Source organism: Cervus elaphus, chromosome 20, assembly GCF_910594005.1.
Source record: "Cervus elaphus chromosome 20, mCerEla1.1, whole genome shotgun sequence".
Lineage (NCBI taxonomy): Eukaryota > Metazoa > Chordata > Mammalia > Artiodactyla > Cervidae > Cervus > Cervus elaphus.
In genome coordinates, this window is record NC_057834.1 from 82,074,450 (window position 1) to 82,097,496 (window position 23,047).

The 23,047-nt window shown below is 35.2% G+C and overlaps 1 protein-coding gene across 2 annotated transcripts in view; it reads right to left on the bottom strand.

Annotated features, from left to right (window-relative positions):
* PRKACB (protein kinase cAMP-activated catalytic subunit beta) overlaps nt 1-23,047 on the bottom strand; it is a 154,200-nt gene that overhangs the window by 73,922 nt on the left and 57,231 nt on the right. Inside the window, exon 1 of one of the 2 annotated variants that reach the window (XM_043875889.1) lies at nt 13,645-13,958. The exons of the other annotated variant lie outside the window; for it this stretch is intronic. Coding sequence (XP_043731824.1) covers nt 13,645-13,828 — 184 coding nt within the window. The 5' untranslated portion in view covers nt 13,829-13,958. Of the gene's footprint in view, nt 1-13,644; nt 13,959-23,047 lie in introns of those variants that run through there. 2 annotated transcript variants of the gene reach the window in all.

A 23,047-nucleotide genomic window follows, 5' to 3' on the forward strand; every position in this document is an offset into this window, starting at 1 on the left:
AAGGAGTAAATGCAAAACTTTCCTTCCAAGGAGTAAATGCAAATCAAAACTACAATGAGATACCACCTCAAACCAGTCAGAATGGCCATCATCAAAACGTCTACAAACAATAAATGCTGGAGAGGATGCAAAGAAAAGGGAACACTTGCATATCTGGTGGGAATGTAAACTGAAACAGCCACTATGGAAGACAGTATGGAGATTCCTTAAAAAGCTAGGAATAAAACCACCATATGACCCAGCAATCCCACTCCTAGGCTTATACCCTGAGGAAACCAAAATTGAAAAAGACACATGTACCCCAGTGTTCATTGCAGCACTATTTACAACAGCTAGAACATGGAAGCAACCTAGATGTCCATCGACAGATGAATGGATAAAAAAGCTGTGGTACGTATATATACAATGAAGTACTGCTCAGCCATCAAAAGGAACACATTTGAGTCAGTTCTAACGAGGTGGATGAACCTAGAACCTATTACACAGAGTGAAGTAAGTCAGAAAGAGAAAGATAAATATCGTATACTGACATATACATGGAATCTAGAAAGATGGTACTGATGAACCTATTTGCAGGGCAGCTATGGAGATACAAACATACAGAACAGACTTATGGACCCGGGGGTGGGGTGGGGAAGAAGAGAGTGGGATGAATGGAGAAAGCAGCATGGAAACATACACTCTACCATATGCAAAACAGATAACCAGTGGGAATTTGCTGTATGACTCAGGGAAATCAAACTGGGCTCTATGACAACCTAGAGGCGTGGGATGGAATGGGAAGTGGGAAGGAGTTTCAAGAGGAAGGGGACATATGGATACCTATGGCTGATCCATGTTGATGTATGGCAGAAACCAACATAATATTGTAACTCAATTATCCTTCAATGAAAAATACATACAATAAAAAAAAAAAAGAAAAAATCAGTATCTCATTAACTATACTCCAATAAAAATTAATTTAAAAAATTTAAAAGGAATGAGTATAAGGATTTCTTAATGATTGTAGTAAAATAACAATAAAACTTAAAATATTAAAAAAAGAATCAGTGTCTCCACAAAGAGACATCATCCCATTGAGAATTCTCTCTATAAGTATCAGGGCATCACATCAAGAGCAAGGATATGTCAAATTCTTGGGACCAGTTTAAACCATGAAAATATGCAGCAGTGGCAAAATCAATAGCAGCCAAAAATGAGATTACTAGCTTTTACAGTAATCAAAATACCCATCTCTTTCTTCATCCAAGCTTTGGAAAGATTAGTCTCTCTGGAATGAGTAAACTCTCAGAAGTTTAGCCATACTTGAAGGAGGCTGGAAGAAGATCCTAAAAAGAGCCATTCAGAAGTTCTGCTAATTTGAGCAGATGAGTACAGTGATTAATTTGAATATTTTAAAGATGAGACCTAATTTGTATCCTAAGTAGGCTACACTTGTTATACAACCATAACCAGACCCCAGTGCTAAAAGCAGCCATTTCTTAGGACTTGCAAGTAATATCCACTTCCTGAGAAAATGCATTATTCTTCTAGTTTCCAATAATTAGCTCTTTATGGATGACATTTTATTTTCAAAGTTCTCTGACCAGCCTGTTAGTATTCTGTTCTTCATAATATGCATTATGTCTCTGCAACTGAAAGAAAAACTCAGACAGAAATCTTTGCTATAGGACCCAAACACCGTTTTTCTTATACGCTTACAGAAAGATTTTACAGAACAGTGATTAAGAGTATGGGCCCTGGATTCAGACTGTCTGGGTTCAGATTTTATCTTGTTAGTTATGTTACCTTGAGAAAATTACTTTACCTCAACGTGTTTCAGTCTCTTCATCTGTAAGATGTTAATAATAATAGAATCTATTTTATCAGTTTTTTTAAAAGCATTACATAAACTAATATATGCAATGTGCTTAGAACGATGCCTGACAGGTAGTAAATAAATGCTGCATGTGATAATGTATATGACAGTATTCCACCCTGGAAATGTGGGAGTGGAGTGGTATGAATCACTGCTATTTTGCACGATCAGAACTAGAAAATATACTGTATACTACTACTGAATCTCCAACCCAAGCAGATTATCATATGTTGACTACCAAAGATAACACTCTATTCAACAACTAAAATATGTCTCTCAGACCATTTGCTAATAATTGACCAATTTGGAAAAGGAGGAAAAATTTTTATAAACACTAACATAAAGAAGAAAATAAAGCACACCATGCTTTATTATACTGTGCCAGAAAATTATACTACAGAATTTATATGTCTACTCTGAATACTGAAAAAAGAATTATTTTGTCATTTAGCATTTAAAAAGATTTTTAATTGAAAGATTATTGTTTTAAAGAATTTTGTGGTTTTCTGTCATACATCAACAAGAATGAGCCATGGGTACACTCATGTCCCCTCCCTCCTGATCCTCCCTCCCATCTCCCTCCTCATCCCAACCTTCAGCCTGTCATAGAGTCCCTGTTTGAGTTCCCCAAGTCATACGGCAAATTCCCATGGGCTATCTATTTTACATATGGTATTGTAAATTTCCATGTTACTCCCTCCCATATCTCCCCTTCTCCCTCCTCCCCTACCCTCATGTCCATGGTCTGTTCTCTATGTCTGTTTCTCCACTGTTGCCCTGAAAATAAGTTCATTAGTACCATCTTTCTAGATTCCATATATATGTCAGCATACAATATTTATCTTTCTCTTTCTGACTTACTTCACTCTGTGTAATAGGTTCTAGGTTCATCCACCTCGTTAGAACTGACTCAAATGTGTTCCTTTTGATGGCTGAGAAAGTACTTCATTGTATATACACGTACCACAGCTTTTTTATCCATTCATCTGTCGATGGACATCTAGGTTGCTTCCATGTTCTAGCTGTTGTAAATAGTGCTGCAATGAACACTGGGGTACATGTGTCTTTTTCAATTTTGGTTTCCTCAGGGTATAAGCCTAGGAGTGGGATTGCTGGGTCATATGGTGGTTTTATTCCTAGCTTTTTAAGGAATCTCCATACTGTCTTCCATAGTGGCTGTTTCAGTTTACATTCCCACCAGATATGCAAGTGTTCCCTTTTCTTTGCATCCTCTCCAGCATTTATTGTTTGTAGACGTTTTGATGATGGCCATTCTGACTGGTTTGAGGTGGTATCTCATTGTAGTTTTGATTTGCATTTCTCTAATAATGAGTGATGTTGAGCATCTTTTCATGTGCTTGTTAGCCATCTGCAGGTCTTTGGAGAAATGTTTCTTCAGATCCCCTTCCCACTGCTTGATTGGGTTGTTTGCTTTTTTGGTATTGAGTTGTATGAGTTGTATTAAGTTGTATATTTTGGAAATTAATTCTTTGTCAGTTGTTTCCTTTCCTATTATTTTCTCCCATAATGAGGGTTATCTTTCACCTTGTTTGCAGTTTCCTTTGCTTTGCAAAAGCTTTTAAGTTTAATTAGGTCCCACTTGTTTATTTTTGTTTTTATTTCCATTACCCTAGGAGGTGGATCATAGAAGATCTTGCTTTGATTTATGTAATCGAGTGTTCTACCTGTGTTTTCCTCTAAGAGTTTTATAGTTTCTGGTCTCACATGTAGGTCTTTAATCCATTTTGAGTTTATCTTTGTGTGTGGTGTTAGGTAGTGTTCTAATTTCATTCTTTTGCACATAGCTGTCCAGTTTTCCCAGCACCACATATTGAAGATGCTGTCTTTGCCTCATTGCCTATTCTTGTCTTCTTTGTCAAAAATAAGGTACTCAGAGGTGTGTGGGTTTATCTCTGGGTTCTCTATCTTGTTCCATTGGTCTATATTTCTGTTTTTGTGCCAGTACCATACCGTCTTGATGACTATAGCTTTGTAGTATAGTCCGAAGTCAGGCAAGTTGATTCCTCCATCTCCATTCTTCTTTCTCAAGACTGCTTTGGCTATTCGGGGTCTTTTGTGTTTCCATATGAATTGTGAAATTTTTTTGTTCTAGTTCTGTGAAAAATGCCATTGGCAATTTGATAGGGATCATGCTGAATCTGTAGACTGCATTTGGTAGTGTAGTCATTTTCACAATGTTGATTCTTCCTACACAGGAACATGGAATATCTCTCCATCTGTTTATGTCATCTTTGATTTCTTTCATCAGTGTCTTATAATTTTTCTGTATACAGGTCTTTTGTCTCCTTAAGTAGGTTTATTCCTAGGTATTTTATTCTTTTTGTTGCAATGGTGAATGGGATTGATTCCTTAATTTCTCTTTCTGATTTTTCACTGTTAGTATATAGGAATGCAAGTGATTTCTGTGTATTGACCTTATGACTTTGCTAAATTCACTGATTAGCTCTACTAATTTTCTGATAGTTTCTGTTGGGTTTCTATTTATAGTATCATGTCATCTGCAAACAGAGTTTTACTTCCTCTTTTCTGATATGGACTCCTTTTATTTCTATTTCTTCTCTAATTGCTATAGCTAGGACTTCCAAAACTATTTTGAATAACAGTGGTGAGAGTGGACACCCTTGTCTTGTTTCTGATCTCAGAGGGAATGCTTTCAGTTTTTCACCATTGAGAATAAGGTTTGCTGTGGGCTTTTCATATATGGCCTTACTATGTTGAGGTAGGTTCCTTCTATGCCCATTTTTTGAAGAGTTTTAATCATAAATGGATGCTGAATTTTGTCGAAGGCCTTTCCTGCATCTATTGAGATGATCACATGGTTTTTATCTTTGAATTTGCTAATATGGTGTATCACCTTGATTGATTTGCATAAATTGAAGAATCCTTGCATCCCTGGAATAAACTTGACTTGATCATGGTGTATGAGCTTTTTAATGTATCACTGAATTCTGCTTGCCAGAATTTTGTTGAGGATTTTTGCATCTATGTTCATCAGTGATATTGGCCTATAGTTTTCTTTTTTTGTGCTGTCTTTGTCTGGTTTGGTGTCACAGTGATGGTGGCCCCAAAGAATGAATTTGGAAGTGTTCCTTCCTCTGCAATTTTTTGGAAGAGTTTCAGAAAAACTGTCCATTAGCTCTTCTCTAAATGTTTGATAGAATTCCCCTGGGAAGCCATCTGGCCCTGGGCTTTTGTTTTTGGGAGATTTTTGATCACTGTTTTGATTTCAGTGTTTGTAACTGGGTTGTTCATAATTTCTATTTCCTTCCCAGTTCAGTCTTGGGAGGCTGACCTCTTCTAAGAATCTGTCCGTTTCCTCTAGATCGTCTCTAGGTTGTCTCATATTCACTTATGGTCCATTTTATTTCTGTGTTTTCTGATGTAACCTCTCCTTTTCCATTTCTAATTTTGTTGATTTGATCTTTCTCCTTTTTTTTTTTCTTGATGGGTGTGGCTAGTGGTTTGTCAATTTTGTTTATCTTCTCAAAGAAACAGTTTTTAGTTTTATTAATCTTTGCTATCTGTTAATCTTAGGTATTCATTTTTTTTCCATTTATTTCTGCTCTAATCTTTATGATTTCTTTCCTTTTGTTGATTTTGGGATTTTTTTGTTCTTTTTTTGTCAACTGCTTTAGATGTAGAGTTAGGTTGTCCATTCGATACTTTTCTTGTTTCTTAATGAATTACTGTATCGCTATAAACTTCCTAGAACTGCTTTTGCTGAATCCCGTAAGTTTTGGGTCATTGTGTTTTCATTGTCATTTGTTTCTAGGAATCTTGATTTCCTTTCTTATATCTTCAGTAACCTTTAGTAATGTATTGTTTAATCTCCATGAGTTTGTATTTTTTGCATTTTTTTTCATGCAGTTGATATCTAGTCTATGGCATTGTGATCAGAGGAGATACCTGATACAATTTCAATTTTCTTAAATTTATTGAGGCTTGATTTGTGGCCCAAGATGCGGTCTATCCTGGAGAATGCTCCATGTGCACTTCAGAAGAAAGTGTATTCTTCCGCATTTCGATGGAAAGTCCTGAAGATATATATTAGGTCCATATGGTCTAATGTTTCATTTAAGGTTTCTGTTTCCTTATTGATTCTTTGTTTTGATGATCTGTCCAATGATGTAAGTGGGGTGTTAAAGTCCACTACTATTATTGTGCTACTGTCGATTTCCCCTTTTATGCCTGTTAGTGTTTGCCTTATGTATTGAGGTGCTCCTATGTTGGGTGCATAAATATTTACAATTGTTATGTCTTCTTCTTGGACTGACCCCTTGATCATTACGTAGTGTCCTTCTTTGTCTCTTATAATTATTCTTTATTTTAAAGTCTATTTTGTCTGAAATAAGGATTGTCACTCCAGCTTTCTCTTGGTTTCCATTCACATATAATCTTTTCCATCCTTTTACTTTCAGTCTGTACGTGTCTCTAGTTCTGAAGTGGGTCTCCAGTAGGCAGCATATATATATGGGTCTTGTTTTTGTATCCATTCAGTCAGTCTGTATCTTTGGTTGGTGCATTTAATCTGTTTACATTTAAGATAATTATTGACATATATGTTACTACTGGCATTTTCTTGATTGTTTTGGGTTTGCTTTTGTAGTTCTTTCCTTTCTCTTGTGTTTACTGGCTATGTAAGTCCCTTTAGTATATGTTGCAAGGCTGTTTGGTGGTGCTGAGTTTTCTTAACTTTTGCTTGTCTGTAAAGCTTTTGATTTCTCCATCAATTTTGAATGAGATCTTTGCCAGGTATAGTAATCTTGGTGGTAGATTTTTCTCTTTCAGTACTTTAAATATATCTTGCCATTCCCTTCTGGCCTGAAGAGTTTCTGCTGAAAGATCCACTGTTAATCATATGGGTTTTCCCTTGTATGTTACTTGTTGCTTTTCCTTTGCTGCTTTTAATAATCTTTCTTTGCATTTAGCACTTTTTAAAATAAACTTCAAACTTTTTATTTTGTATTGGGATGCAGCTGACTTGAAACAAATTTAATTCTGAAAGAATACAGTACATGTGTATCTGGGACGGAATTTAATACAAAAGTCTTAAAATGGTTGTAACAGTTCTCTACATTTGCTCTGTAAAATATAAATATGATGATATGCACAAATATTTAGCTACAAATATGTTTATCACAGCAGTTTTTTTATAAAACAGCAAAAAATTAAAAAGTCTAGATGGCTAGTGATTGTTTAAATTGTGGTACATCCTTAAGACTGAATACAAAAAAGCCACTTGTACTGTAGAACAAATCTCTATGATAAGGCAAAATGTTATGACATATTGTATCGAGAGATTCAAATTTACAGTGGAAAGTTGTGTACCTATGCAGTATTCTTGCCTGGAGAATCCCAGGGATGGGGGAGCCTGGTGGGCTGCCATCTATGGGGTCGCACAGAGTTGGACATGACTGAAGTGACTTAGCAGATGCACAAAACAGATATACATAGAACAAGGTTATCTTTTGGTGGGATTGCATGTGATTTTTTTACTTTGTTTTTTTCTACAGTTTGCAAATTTTCTTCAATGAAGGCATAATATTTGTAATCAGATTAAAATGTTATTAGGGAAAAAGTGTTTCTCAAACTTTAATGTGCATATGAATCAGCTGGGTAATCTTGTTAAAGTTCAGATTCTGACTCACTAGATCTAGATCTGGGCCTGATTTTTAACAGGCTCCTGGGTGATCCTATTGCTACTAGACTGGGATGAAACTTGAGCAAGACACTATATAACGGTATATACTCAGTCTTCCTTCTCTAACCATGTAGATTACAAAGATCGCAATAGAACAAATTTTTAGAGAAAGCTTGTTACTGTACGACTGTAGTGATATTTAATGTTGGCCTACCAAACAATTCAACATTAACTAAGAAATATGCTGGCAATACAAAAACAAACGGACAAAACAGGGGAGAGAGGTAACTTAAGGACTAATTTAATATAGTTTTAATGCTATAAAATAAAGCATAACAGGAGTGAGTATAGATGTTATAGAACACAGGAAGAGAACATGAATTCTAAAAAGGATAAAGGTCAGAGGAACAGAATGCTTCAGTGATTTTGTTACAGAGATAGTATGTGAGCAGAGGCTTAAAGTAGGATATATCCCATCATTGGCAGTAGTAGGAAAAGGAAATTCCAGGTAGAAGAAACAACTTACATTGTTGTTATAATTGGATTCCATTGTCTATTCATTATCATGTTCACATAGTTGCCAAAAGTATTAGCTCTGCATAGCTAATTATTAAGAGAAATGCAAAAATCGAAACCACACAAAGCTATCACCTGACGCCTCACAGAATGGCTATCATCCAAAATGTACAAATAACAAATGTTGGAGAGGATGTGGAGAAAAGGAAAGTCTTGTAAACTGTAAACTGCGATGTAAATTGGTACAGCCACTAGGGGGAACAGTAACTACCATATGATCCAGCAATTACACTCTAGGGTATATATATCCAAAAAAATTAAAAAAATGAAAACAATAATTCAAAAAATACATGCACCCCAACCTTCATAGCAGCACTATTTACAATAGCCAAGGCATGGAAGCAACCCAAATGTCCATCAATAGACAACTGGAAGGTATGGTATATAGATGTGTGTATATATGTGTGTGAATGTGTATGTGTGTGTGTATATATATATATGTATGTGTGTATATAAATATATATATAAATATACACATACATAATACTCAGCTACTAAAAATAATGAAATACTGCCATTTTCAGTAATGCGGATGGCCCTAGAGAATATTATGCTTAGTGAAATAAGTTCAGTTCAGTTCAGTTCATTCACTCAGTCATGTCTGACTCTTTGTGAATCCATGAATCGCAGCACGCCAGGCCTCCCTGTCCATCACCAACTCCTGGAGTCTACCCAAACCCATGCCCATCGAGTCGGTGATGCCATCCAGCCATCTCATCCTCTGTTGTCCCCTTCTCCTCCTGCCCCCAATCCCTCTCAGCATCAGGGTCTTTTCCAATGAGTCAATTCTTCTCATGAGGTGGCCAGAGTATTGGAGTTTCAGCTTAAACATCAGTCTTTCCAATGAACACCCAGGACTTAGCTCCTTTAGAATGAACTGGTTGGATCTCCTTGCAGTCCAAGGGACTCTCAAGAGTCTTCTCCAACACCACAGTTCAAAAGCATCAATTTTTCAGCACTCACCTTTCTTTACAGTCCAACTCTCAGATCCACACATGACCACTGGAAAAACCATAGCCTTGACCAGACGGACCTTTGTTGGCAAAGTAATGTCTCTGCTTTTTAATATGCTATCTAGGTTGGTCATATCTTTCCTTCCAAGGAGTAAGTGTCTTTTAATTTCATGGCTGCAGTCACCATCTGCAGTGATTTTGGATCCCCAAAAAATAAAGTCTGACACTGTTTCCACTGTCTCCCCATCTATTTCCCATGAGGTGATGGGACCAGATGCCATGATCTTAGTTTTCTGAATGTTGAGCTTTAAGCCAACTTTTTCACTCTCATCTTTCACTTTCATCAAGAGGCTTTTTAGTTCCTCTTCGTTAGAGAAAGACAAATATGACTCACAGACAGAAACAGACTCACAGACATAGAAAAGCAACTCACAGACATTGAAAATAAACTTCTGGTTACCAAAGTGGAGAGGGAAAGGGTGGGGCACAAATTAAGGATATGAGATTAACATATGCAAATTACTATATATAAAGTATAGAAGCAACACAGATTTAATGTACAGCATAGGGAATTATACGCATTATCTTGATAATGCAATAGAATCTGCAAAGAGCTAAAGCAGTTATAATAGACCAGTTTAGGCAGTTTTAACTTTCCAAAGCTCATACAGTCTTTAAGGCAGTTTACTCCCATGCTTTAGTGCAGGGGTCCCCAACCTCCAGGATCTAATGCATGGTGATCTGAGGTGGAGCTGATGTAATAATAATAGAAATAAAGTGCACAGTCAGTGTAATGCACTTCAATCATCCTTCCCCCAGTCTGCGGATGAATTGTCTTCCCTGGTGCCCAAAAGGTTGGAGACCTCTGCTTTAGTGTACTATATCTGTATCTTGTAACTTCTAAGCTAAAAGACCTTCCACATTATCTTTTCATCTACTTTTTTCATCTGCAATATTCCACTGCTTCTTGGTAGTAATTAATTTTTTGAGGATTTGCAATATTATAGCCTGCAAACTAGGATATGGGAAAAATAAGATTGAGTTATTACCCTCAAAAACAAGAGAAAGAGCAAACATACAGACCACATAATAGTCTAGGCACAATGAAATAGTAGCTTAAAAATGTATAAGTAACTTTCTGTGGGAGTTTAGCACTAAAGAAGAAATTAGCATTAAGGAGAAGACAGAGCCTTCCAAGTATATTGAAGAATGAATTTTGAGACTCAGAGGAGGAAAAGGTGATTGCAGCCATGAAATTAAAAGATGCTTACTCCTTGGAAGGAAAATTATGACCAACCTAGACAGCATATTAAAAAGCAGAGACATTACCTTGCCAACAAAGGTCCATCTAGTCAAGGCTATGGTTTTTCCAGTAGTCACGTATGGATGTGAGAGTCAGACTATAAAGAAAGCTGAGCACTGAAGAATTGATGCTTTTGAACTGTGATGTTGGAGAAGACTCTTGAGAGTCCCTTGGACTGCAAGGACATTCAACCAGTCCATCCTAAAGGAGATTAGTCCTGAATGTTCATTGGAAGGACTGATGTTGAAGCTGAAACTCCAATACTATGGCCACCTGATGTGAAGAGCTGATTCATTTGAAAAGACCCTGATGCTGGGAAAGATTGAGGGCAGAAGGAGAAGGGGACGACAGAGCATGAGATGGTTGGATGGCATCACTGACTAGACGGACATGAGTTTGGGTAAACTCTGGGAGTTGGTGATGGAAAGGGAGGCCTGGCGTATTGCGGTTCATGGAGTCGCAAAGAGTTGGACACGACTGAGCGACTGAACTGAACTGAATTGAACTTAGCTCTGATTCTATCTGAAAAAAAGTCCACATACAAAATTGCTCATTTGTTCAATACAGTATTTCAATCTAAACTTCACTAATATGGATTTGTATCTGCCAGAGAAATAACCTATCAATTCACAGGAAAGAATAGGTAAAGTATTTGATGGTATTCATCTATTCAGTGCTTAAACTGTTGCAATTAGACATTAAATATATAAAGTCCAACATTTAAAATGTGCAAAACTTCCATCAAGTTCAGCATTGTGTAACTCAACACACCATTTATGATCAAAGAAAGATTTAGAAGCTAACTATAACAAATTTTCTAGAAAGAAAACTCAATGGAATGTCAATATTCCCTTTAATTCTGAGTCAGAATAGAAAGAATTCCTTCATGTTTTTGTTTTGAACTTCATGTACTTATATGTTCAAGGAATCAGCTGTTAAATATTTATGTTATCAAACAGGAATTCCTGTTATTTTAGTAGTAAAAGATAAAACACATTTAAAGCACCTGGAAACCACTATATGGCCTTTATTTTGTGTTTCTTCTTAAATTTAATATCACTGAAGAATAAAGAAACTTGTATTAAAATTGTTACATTTCATATATGCTTAAATTGACCATTATAATCTTTACTCAATAGTTCAGAAATCTAATTTTTTATAAAATTAAATGCAGTTTCTATGCTCATCTTATTTCCTAAATAGCACTTTTGAAACAAGCATACTCAGCTTATCAGCAGGAGATATTACATTCCTTTTTCTTATCAAACAAGTCATGGAAGTAAACTGTTCTAAGCAGCATGAAGAATGTAATCTGCATGAAAACTTCATACTGTCAAAGTTCCTTCCATAACTCACACTATAAATGAATAAGAATTTGTGTTTCCACCACAAAAAATAAACCTTGGAATTTTGAAACAGAAGGATTCCTCTGTTTCTGTTGTATCCTTATTTTCTCCTCTACAACAAAACATTCCATAATAGGAAACCAGAACTCCATGCTTACCATAATCATCACTACATATATACAATTATTTTGTCTATGATATTCTGGGATATGAAAGAGAAAGTGAAGGAATGCTTGATTAATGAACATTCAGTCACTCTTTAAGTATTTCTTATATCACATCTATTATTTGAATGGCTGCAAAGTCTGTGCTTAATTTCACTGTGCACTATGATCCTATTAATTTATTTTGTGACATCACAATAAAGAAAAATGTTAACAGCATTTTATTTGTTTCTCCAAAAGAAATCATAGTTCCTGATATTACCTTCAACTGTTAGATTTTAAAATGTGTCTCAGAAAATGTTACAAGCCCCACACACTCTTTTAAATGTTGAGGGTACAGCTCAAACACAACTTTTCATTATTAAAAGCCCATACCATTCATTATTTGTGACACATTTACTAAATACCCTCTATTTGTAGAAATAGGGGTTAGTGTACTAAGCCAATATTGTCCTCATTCTTCATTGAATGTTTAATTAAAAGATCCCTGAAATGCATAAAAATGATTTCCAAAAGGCCTTAGGAGACTGCAATTTAACAGAATAGGGCAAGTAGAATGAACAGCAAACTTTTGTTGCTTGGTAAATTTTAATAACGTACTCCTATTTCAATATTTAACAGTTCATTACCTTGAAGATATTTGCAATTTCTCATCTATCAACTTGCTACATAGTAAGGATTAATTATAAATAATCAAAATCTCTAGAAGGAAAAAGAAATGTACAAATACATGTTTTTTACTTTCTCCCTAATATAACTTATAGGTAAAAAAAAATTCTGATGTGATTAAAAAAAATTCAAATAAGCTTCCGTGGAACTATGAAGCTACTATATAAACAAAGGTGTCAATTCTACAAGCTATTCTTGTTCTGTTGTTGCTGTTTTAGCTGAGTTTTCCTCTTTAACTGCTATGGAGTATATAAACAGAGGCAAAACCTAGTGCTGTCTGGTGATCAAACACACTAAAAAGGACCAAGAGTAATTCTATTGTTCCTTTGATCAGAGTGACAAAAATACTTTGAGGAAAGTCCAAGGTGAGATGTGGAATGGCAGCACTGGTATTGTTTATAAGTGAAATGCATCCTTTAAAAATTGCATGTCACAAAAAAATCATTATGTATCACCATTTCGGCCAAGCAGCAAGTCGAAACATTTTACCATGTCTGGAAAGAATGTGATGCATGCATAAACAAGTACCCCCCACTATAAGAACGCTTCTGGTATTTTTAATGTTTTAAATGTAAGATTTCACATAGAATAATCATAGTATGCTTTCATATTATAAATCCTGCTTGTTAAACTAAGGTAACTTTTACACATGCATTTAAAAATAAAATATGGCAAACATAATAAAAATTTAATTATAAATTCAAGAGTTCTTTTACCCCTTTTGAATTTTAAGGCTTATAAATGTATGACATTTAAAAAAATAAACTGATTATCTCTCTTAAATGTAGGCATTTCACTTTTACATAAAAACAAAAAAATAAAAACAAAACCATAATACACACTAGAAATTAAGAATCTAGTAGAAAATTTCCCCACTGATACTCAGTTTAACTGATTGTATTTCAAACAAAACCATGAGCTATGTGATTCAGCTCAATTTATAATCAAGTTTTTGTGGATTTTTTTCAACTTTACCTTGCAAAATATGTTTGTGCAAATTACAAAAAAGACAACAACAAAAAAATACCCCCATAGTTCTCTGATTCTAAAACTACAATTAGTATTTTAGCTTCTAGTTACAATGTATCATCAAAAAACAAAAACAAAACTTACTTGATTTGTCCCATAAGGCAGTATGTTCAGAGAAATGAAGGCTGTCATTTTCCAGAGTTGTTTTCTGATCATGTGCAGTACCTTTGGAGTGTCTATGAAATAATCGGCTAGCAAAACCTTCCAATTTCTGAAGAGCAGTAGTACCTGTATATTGGTTACAGGGTACTTCTCTATAAGCTGCCATTCATGTGTATTTACACTTAACTTAGAGTAACTGAAAATATTTCCAGAAGGAGCTCAACAACTCCTTACACAGAAGCTAAGAGCTATGCATGTGTCAAACTTCCTGTTTGCAGGGTATTCAAACCACTACTGCTGTTCTGTTTCCTGTTAATATAAAACAGCACATTACTGAGCCTTGCTTAGCAAAACTTCAACTAGAGATGAAGATTTTAAAGACTTGCAATATCATCCTTAAAAGGTCTATGTTTGAGTGTTTTAATACTAATACACAGGTTAATGAGAACACTAAATATAAAGCTTTAGATATAAATAATAAGCTGAAAAAATTTTTAAAAAGGAAAACTATTTACACATGCATTACAACCCTATACAAATAACTGAAGGTCAAACCACTCTCCAAATGTAATAAGTTTAAAAGGTTGTGTTCTTTTTTCCCAGCAAATCAGCTAATATAGACTAGTATAGACTTTATAGATCCTTATAAACAGTTAACTTTTCATTGAAAACCTGTATGGAACAGATATTACAAAACACTCAAAAAACAAACATAACTTTTAATGAAAAAAAAAGTGAACTATAATTTAAAAAACTCAACATTGCTAATTCACTGGCTTAAATCTAATACATACAGAAACTACAAAAACTTAGTATGTTAGTATTGCTTACCAAACATAATTTGCTGACAAGTGCACATCTGCAGTACATTTTAAAACATTCTATAATTTGAAAAAATATTAAGATTTAAAGTATATAAAATCAGCCACAGTGAGAGGTTTCAGTTGAAAGGAAAAAAATCATTCTAGTTGACTGAAATATGTTAATTTTTAGACTTGACACTGAGGATTGCTGCTTCCCTGATCTCTGATTTAGGGATCTCACTTTGAAACAGCAACTTTAGTTAAAAGTAAACTGTCCATTTGCACAAAAAAAGTAACCTGTGACATTTAAAAATGATTCTGGGTACTTGCCTTGTGACACTTTTATTAAAGGATGATAAGGGGGGAGGAAGGAGGGAAAGGAAAGAAAGATCTTTTAAAAAAAATCTAATGAGAGATGGGAGGGAGATTCAAGAGGTAGGGGATATGTGTATACCTATGGCTGATTCATGTCGAGGTTTGACAGAAAACAACAAAATTCTGTAAAGCAATTATCCTTCAAAAGAATAAATTATAAAAAAGTAATTATCAAAAAATCTTATGATTTCCTGCCTACTGCTTAACAAACAAAATAAATAGAAACAATGATGACAAGCAGAATAAAAAGGAATAATAATGTAATCAAATTAGGATACCACACACACACACACACACACACACACACACACACACGCATACAAAGGAAACATTGACTAATGCATTTTGCCAAATAAGAGCTCATTTGTGTACATTTTATTTTGTGCAATAAAATTAGTATCAATCTAAACAAACAGGCAACAGTATCTACAAGACCAAACTTCTTAAACTGTAGCCTTCTGAGAAATGTGTGTATATAATACTAGATAATTTCTTTATTAACAACAGACTTTACACAAAACACACCCTCCACAGGTGTCTCCAGCCTTTAATAAACATCTATAGAGCATGAGCTGGTTATTTACAGGCGTAAAGTGGATAAAATTCCTGAATCTTTCACTTGCTTTCTTGGGATAAATTCTATTCATCCTCAGGGCTCAGCAAAAGTGTCACCTCTTCATGGAAAGTTTCCCACAAATTTCCTGGAAAAATAAACTGCTCTCTCTGCTATTTCCAATAATCTTGGAATTTTACGTTAAAATTTGTTTATAAATTTATGTCTCAAATTGTGCAATGCACATATTACATAATAAATATACATATAAAAGTATTTGTTCATTTTTAACAAGTTAAAGGTCTAAGTAGAATCAAACACTTGAAAATATTTTATTTATGATAGGATCATATTTGTAAATTATCCAACAACCACCTAGCTGCTCATATATAGAGACAACAGCACTGGAAGTAATGTCATTTAACTTCTCTATTTAATCTGTTACAAAATTTTATTTATTCTTTGAGTTTCATTTTTATTAGTGCAAATGTGGATTTCTAAAATAACTTCTTTTCCCTGTTTCCAGCCACTCCTTGCAATCACTCATCTCTGACATATGAACCTCCCCGAAATATTACACTCACAGTATTCCCTTGGCAAAAGTACAAGCTAATTCTAACATTTCAGCCCAAAATACTTGTTTTTAACACAACATGTCTAGCTAGACTTATATCCAACATTGCTGGAGTTTCCTACAAATATTCCAGATTTCTAAATATGACACTCAGGTTAATTTATTTAAAGCAATGTATAAACTTTATAACAAAATTACCATAGGAAGGAGGGGGAGGAGGTGGAGGAAGCAAAGAAGGGAGTAATCTTCAACACTTTAAAATTTATCCTTTTTCTTCAGTAAAACTCTTTTTTATCTGTTACAAAGTCCTTATAGAAAGTAAAATCTTTAGTGCCTACAGCAGTATTTCTATATATGGTAATGTGAATAGGAAGCTGTTGTTATATAAGTACTTAGGCAATTTGATTCTTACTACAAAGAACTCTACTGTCATCTACTGCTAGAAAGAAATAACTACAGCTTTAACTAAAACTGAATTTCTTCATAATTCAAATTAATCTTAAGTATTTTGCTTGTTACCCTTCCTGATAGTATTTTCATAAACTGAATTTGTGCTAAGATGTCTATCCATGTACCCAAACTTGCTATAACAACATATCTTATATTCTATTAATAGTTTAAATAGTGTATGATAATAAATTATACTAGGGCTTCCCTGGTAGCTCAGATGGTAAAGAATTTGCCTGCATTGCAGGAGACCTGGGTTTGATCCCTGGGTTGGGAAGATCTCCTGGAGAAGAGAATGGCAAACCACTCCAGCATTCTCGCCTGGAGAATCCCATGGACAGACCATGGGGTCACAAAGAGTCTGACAAGACTAAGAGACTAACACTTTCACTTTCACTATGATAATAAAACTAGAGAGTAATCAACCTAGAAGTTATAAAATCTTTATTATTCATTCTGCATTAATTCTAAAATTCATAATAATTTTCAGAGTTGAATCTGATTGCCATATCACAAAATATTGCTTTATTTCTGATGTTTAATAATAGTAATGATGATAGCTTACATTTCCAAAAACATTTCACAACATATAAAATGGTTTCCACTGATTTCAAAAGAAGTAAGCAGAACAGATATTATTATCCTTAAGAAGACAAACTTATAAATATTAAGTGACTTGCTAAAAGTCACCTATGTCTTCTGCCTCCTAGATCAAGCCTCCTTTGTACTGACAATAATGATTCCCACAGTAAAGACTTCTTCAAACAAGGGTAGGGAAGTGGAGATTAATGGCTGGTAGGAGATGGAAATAGTTTTCAGAGTCTGAGATTCTGCTACAAGAAAATGTTTATTCAGATGGTTACCTTATAGCCGTGCAATTTCACTGTCCACATTTATGTTTATAATCATGTTGGGGCCAAGCAGAACTATATACTAGTTTGAAGGTTAAATTAAAAACAACAACAACAAACACGGAAGCATATTTGATATGTAAATAATATATCTGCTACAGGCAGACGACAAATGATATGACCATGACCCCTGCTATACAAATAAAGGTTTTAAAGTAATAGTTTTGCCTTTCCCAAAATGGATTCATACCTTTTATAAGTGAATTCAACTATTTAAGACTGGCTGATTTCATTTAGCACAACATAAAAACAGGTTCATCCATGTTGTGTTTTTCAATAGCTTACTAATTTTTTATTGACTAGTACCCCACTGTTCCACTGTATGGATTTACCACAATTTAAATATCCATTTACAATAAATTGCCTTTGCACCTTTGTCAATAATCAGTTAACCATAACTGCGTAGGTCTATTCTAGACTTTCTACATTGTTCTACTGATCTATGTGCCAGTTCTTTCATCAATGGTGTACTGTGTTGGGTACCGTATCTTTTAATTAAGTTTTCAAACTGATTGTATGAATCTTTCAACATTTTTTTTTTGGTAAAGTGTTCTGGCTATTATAGTTTCTTAACTTCTCTATATAAATTTTAAAAGTTTGTCCATGTCTACAAAAATAATCTTGCTAGGACTTAATTGAGATTGTTTATTGAGAGAAATGATAACAATAGTTTGAGTCTTTCAATACATGATCATATCATATCTCATTTTTCGGGGCCTTTGATTTCTTTCATCAGTGTTTTATATTTTTTCAGCATACAGATTCTGTACATATTTTGTCAGTCTTATACTTAAGTACTTACTGCTCCTTAATTGGAGCTATTTTAAGTGGTACTTTGAAAGATGTTTGCAATTGTTCATTGCTAGTATATAGAAATATGACATTTTTGTATGCTAACCTTGTGTACTGGAACCTGGCTAAATTCACTTATTAAGCTTTAGGAATCTTTTCCTTTTTCTAGATTGCTTGAGATTTTCTATGTAGAAAATTGTTATCTTTGAACAGATACAGTTTGGTTTATTTTTCCTTTTTAATTCCTTTGTTATTTACTTTTCTTGCCATACTGCACTGGCTAAGACTTCCAGGAATACATTAAACAAGGGGTAAGACTAAACATTCTTGCCTTATTCCCAATCTTAGGAACAAAGGGTTCAGTTTCTCATCACTGATTTTGATGTCAACTGTAGAAATTTTTTGTAGATGCTCCGTACTGAGATAAAGAACTTCACTTGTATTCCTAGTTAGCTGAGTGCTTTATATAAAAAGGATGAATTTTATCAAATACTTTTTCATATTTGTTGATTTGATCATATGGCTTTAGTCTCCTTTAGTCTGCTAATATGGTGGATCACAGTTACTAATTTTCAAATATTAAACCAGACTTGAATTCCCAAGATAAACACCTCTTGGTCTTGGTGTACTATTCTTTTTCTAAATTGCTGAATTCAATTTACTAATATTTTACTAAAGATTGGTATATGTTTACAAGATATATTGTTTTCAAGTTTTATTTTTATGTACAGTTTTTGCATGATTTTGATATCAGATTAAGAAAGGCTGCATAAAACAGAGGATTCTTTTTTTAAATTTTTATTATCTTTTTCTATTTGAAGAATAATTGATTTACAGAATGTAACCATTTTCTGCCAAGTATCAACATGAATCAGCCATAGATTTACATATGTCCCCTCCCTCTTGACTTCCCTCCCACCTCCTACCCCATCACACCCCTCTATACTGTTACAGAGTCCCTGTTTGAGCTCTCTGAGTCATAGAGCAAATTCCGATTAGCTATTTTATTTATGGTATTGTAAGTTTCTATGTTATTCTCTCCCTACATCTCACCCTCTTCTTCCTCCCCTCTTCCCCATGTCCATAAGTCTGTTCTCTATGTCTGTTTCTCCATTGCTGTGTTACAAATAAATTCATCAGTTCCATCTTACTAGATTCCATATATATGCATTAGCATATGACATTTATCTTTTTCTTTCTGACTTACTTCACCTCTATACAATAGGCTATAGGTTCATCCATCTCATTAGAACTGACTCAAATGTGTTCCTTTTTATGACTGAGCAATATGTAGCACGGTTTCTTTATCCATTCACCTGTCAATGGACATCTACGTTGTTTCCATGTTCTACCTACTGTAAATAGTGCTGCTCAACATCACTATTAGCAAAGTATTCTTTTATTTTCTAGAGATAATTGGAGGGATCTGATATCATCTCCTCCTAAAATTTTTGGTAGCATTTGTCAGGAAAACTATCTAGGCCAGTAGTTTGTTTATAAGTCACTCAGTTGTGTCTGACTTTTTTCAAATCCATGGCCTGCAGCACGCCAGGCTTCTCTGTCTATCACCAACTCCTAGAGCTTGTTCAAACTCATGTCCATTGAGTCAGTGATGCCATCCCACCATCTCATCATCTGTCATCCCCTTCGCCTCCTGCCTTCAATATTTCCCAGCATTAGGGTCTTTACAAATGAGTCAGTTCTTCCCATCAGGTGGCCAAAATACTGGAGTTTCAGCTTCAGCATCAGTCCTTCCAATGAATATTCAAGACTGATTTCCTTTAGGATGGACTGGTTTGATCTCCTTGCAGTCCAAGGGACTCTCAAGTGTCTTCTCCAACACTACAGTTCAAAAGCATCAATTCTTTGGTGCTCAGCTTTCTTTATAATCTAACTCTCATATCTGTACATGACTACGGGAAAAACAATAGCTTTGACTAGACGGACCTTTGTTGGCAAAGTAATGTCTCTGCTTTTTAATATGCTGTCTAGGTTGGTCATAGCTTTTCTCCCAAGGAGCAAGCCTCTTTTAATTTCATGGTTGCAGTCACCATATGAAGTGATTTTGGAGCCCAAGAAAATAAAGTCTGTCACAGTTGACCCTGTTTCCCCCATCTAATTGCCATGAAGTGCTGGGACTGGATGCCATGATCTTAGTTTTCTGAATGTTGAATTTTAAGCCAGCTTTTTCACTCTCCTCTGTCACTTTCATCAAGAGGCTCTCTAGTTCTTCTTCACTTTCTGCCATTAAGGGTGGTGTCATTTGCGTATCTGAGGATATTGATATTTCCCCCGGCAATCTTGATTCCAGCTTGTGCTGCATGTAGCCTGGCATTTCGCATGATATGCTCTGCATGTAAGTTAAATAAGCAGGGTGACAATATACAGCACTGACATACTCCTTTGCCAATTTGGAATCAGTCTGTTGTTACATGTCCATTTCTAACTGTTGCTTCTTGACCTGCATACAGATTTCTCAGGCGGCAGGTAAGGTGGTCTGGTATTCCCATCTCTTTCAGAATTTTCCACAGTTTGTTGTGACCTACACAGTCAAAGGCTTTGGCATAATCAATAAAGTAGATGTTTTTCTGGAATTCTCTTGCTTTTTCAATGATCCAATGGATGTTGGCAATTTTCTGGTTCCTCTGCCTTTTCTAAATCCAGCTTGAACATCTGGAAGTTTATGGTTCATGTACTATTGAAACCTAGCTTGGAGAATTTTGAGCATTGTTTTCCTAGTGTGTGAGATGAGTGCAATTGTATGGTAGTTTGAGCATTCTTTGGCATTGCCTTTCTTTGGGATTAGAATGAAAACTGACCTTTTCCAGTCCTGTGGCCACTGCTGAGTTTTCCAAATTGGCTGGCATATTGAGTGCAGCACTTTCATAGCATCATAGCTCAACTGGAATTCCTTCGCCTCCACTAGCTTTGTTCATAGTGATGCTTCCTAAGGCCCACTTGACTTCACATTCCAGGATGTCTGGCTTTAGGTGAGTGATCACACCATCATGGTTATCTGGGTCATGAAGATCTTTTTTGTATAGTTCTTTTACCACCTCTTAATATCTTCTGCTTCTGTTAGCTCTATACCATTTCTGTTCTTTATTGTGCCCATCTTTGCATGAAATGCTCTCTTGGTGTCTCTACTCTTCTTAAAGGAATCTCTAGTCTTTCCCATTCTATTATTTTCCTCTATTTCTTTGCACTGATCACTGAGGAAGGCTTTCTTATCTCTCCTTGTTCTTCTTTGGAACTCTGCATTCAAATGGATATATCTTTCCTTTTCTCCTTTGCCTTTCACTTCTCAGCTATTTGTAAGACGACCACTTTGCCTTTTTGCATTTCTTTCCCTTGGGGATGGTCTTGATCACTGCTTCCTGTACCACGTCACCGGACCTCTGTTTCCATAGTTCTTCAGGGTCTCTATCAGCTCTAATCCCTTGAATCTATTTGTCACTTCCACTGTATAATCATAAGGGATCTGATTTAGGTCATACCTGAATGGTCTAGTGGTGTTCTTTACTTTATTCAATTTAAGTCTGAATTTTGCAATAAAGAGTTCATGATCTGAGCCACAGAAGCTCCTGGTCTTATTTTTGCTGACTGTATGGAGCTTTTCAGTCTTTGGCTGCAAAGAATATAATCAATCTGATATCGGCATTGGCCATCTGGTAATGTCCATGTGTAGAGCCTTCTCTTGTGTTATTGGAACAGGGTGTTGGCTATGACCAGTGCATTCTCTTGCAAAACTCTGTTAGCCTTTGCTCTGCTTCCTTTTGTACTCCAAGACCAAACTTGCTTGTTACTCCAAGTGCCTGTACTCCAGGTATCTCTTGACTTTGACTTTTGCATTCCAGTCCCCTATAATGAAAAGGACATCTTTTTTGGGTGTTACTTCTAGGAGGTCTTGTAGGTCTTCATAGAACCACTCAACTTCATCTTCTTCAGCATTACTGGTTGGGGCACAGACTTGGATTACTGTGATATTGAATGGATAGCATACTATTCTGTTTTCTATTTCATCTTTAGTGAATATTGGTAGTTTGTGTCTTTCAATAAATGGTCTATTTCAGCTAAGTTGTCAAACTCACATGAATAAAGTTGTTTCCAAAATCCCCTTAGTTAGTTAGTTAGTGTTAGTCACTCAGTCATGCTCGACTCTTTGCGACCCCACGGACTGCAGCCCATAAGGCTCCTCTGTCCATGAGATTTTCCAGGCAAGGATACTGGAGTGGGTTGCCATTTCCTTCTCCAGGGGATCTTCCCAACCCAGGAATCGAACCCAGGTCTCCTGCAGTGCAGGCAGATTCTTTACCGACTGAGCTACAAGAGAAGCCCTTATTGGCCTTTAAATGTCTGTTGCATCTGTAGTTATTTCCCCCTTTTATTCACGACATTGGCAATTTGCCTTCTTTCTTTTCGCTAGTTTGGCTAAAGGATTTTAAGTTTTTATTTTTCCAAAGAACCACCTTTTGTTTTCACTGATTTTTCTCTATGATTTTTTCCAATGTCATTAAATCCTGCTCTTATCTTTTCCCCTGCTCTCTACTTTCTTTGGCTTTATTTTGTTCTTTTTCTAGTTTCATATTGTGAAAGTTTAGATCATTTCCCTGTGAACTAGGATTTAGGTACACCTAACAAATTCTGACACACTGTATTTTCATTTTCAGTCCAAAAATATTTTCTAATTTCCCTTAAGACTTTATTTTGACCATGAATTATTTAGAAGTGCTGTTTAAATTAACAAGTATCTGAGATTTTCCTGATATCTTTGTTATTGATTTCTAGTTAGTCTCATTATGGTCAGAGAACATATTTTGTATCATTTTTAATTGTTTTAAATGCTCAATGTTTGTCTTATGATCCAGGATATGGTCTCTGACGGTGAATGTTCCATATGTATTTAAAAAATGTCTTCTACTGTTGCTAA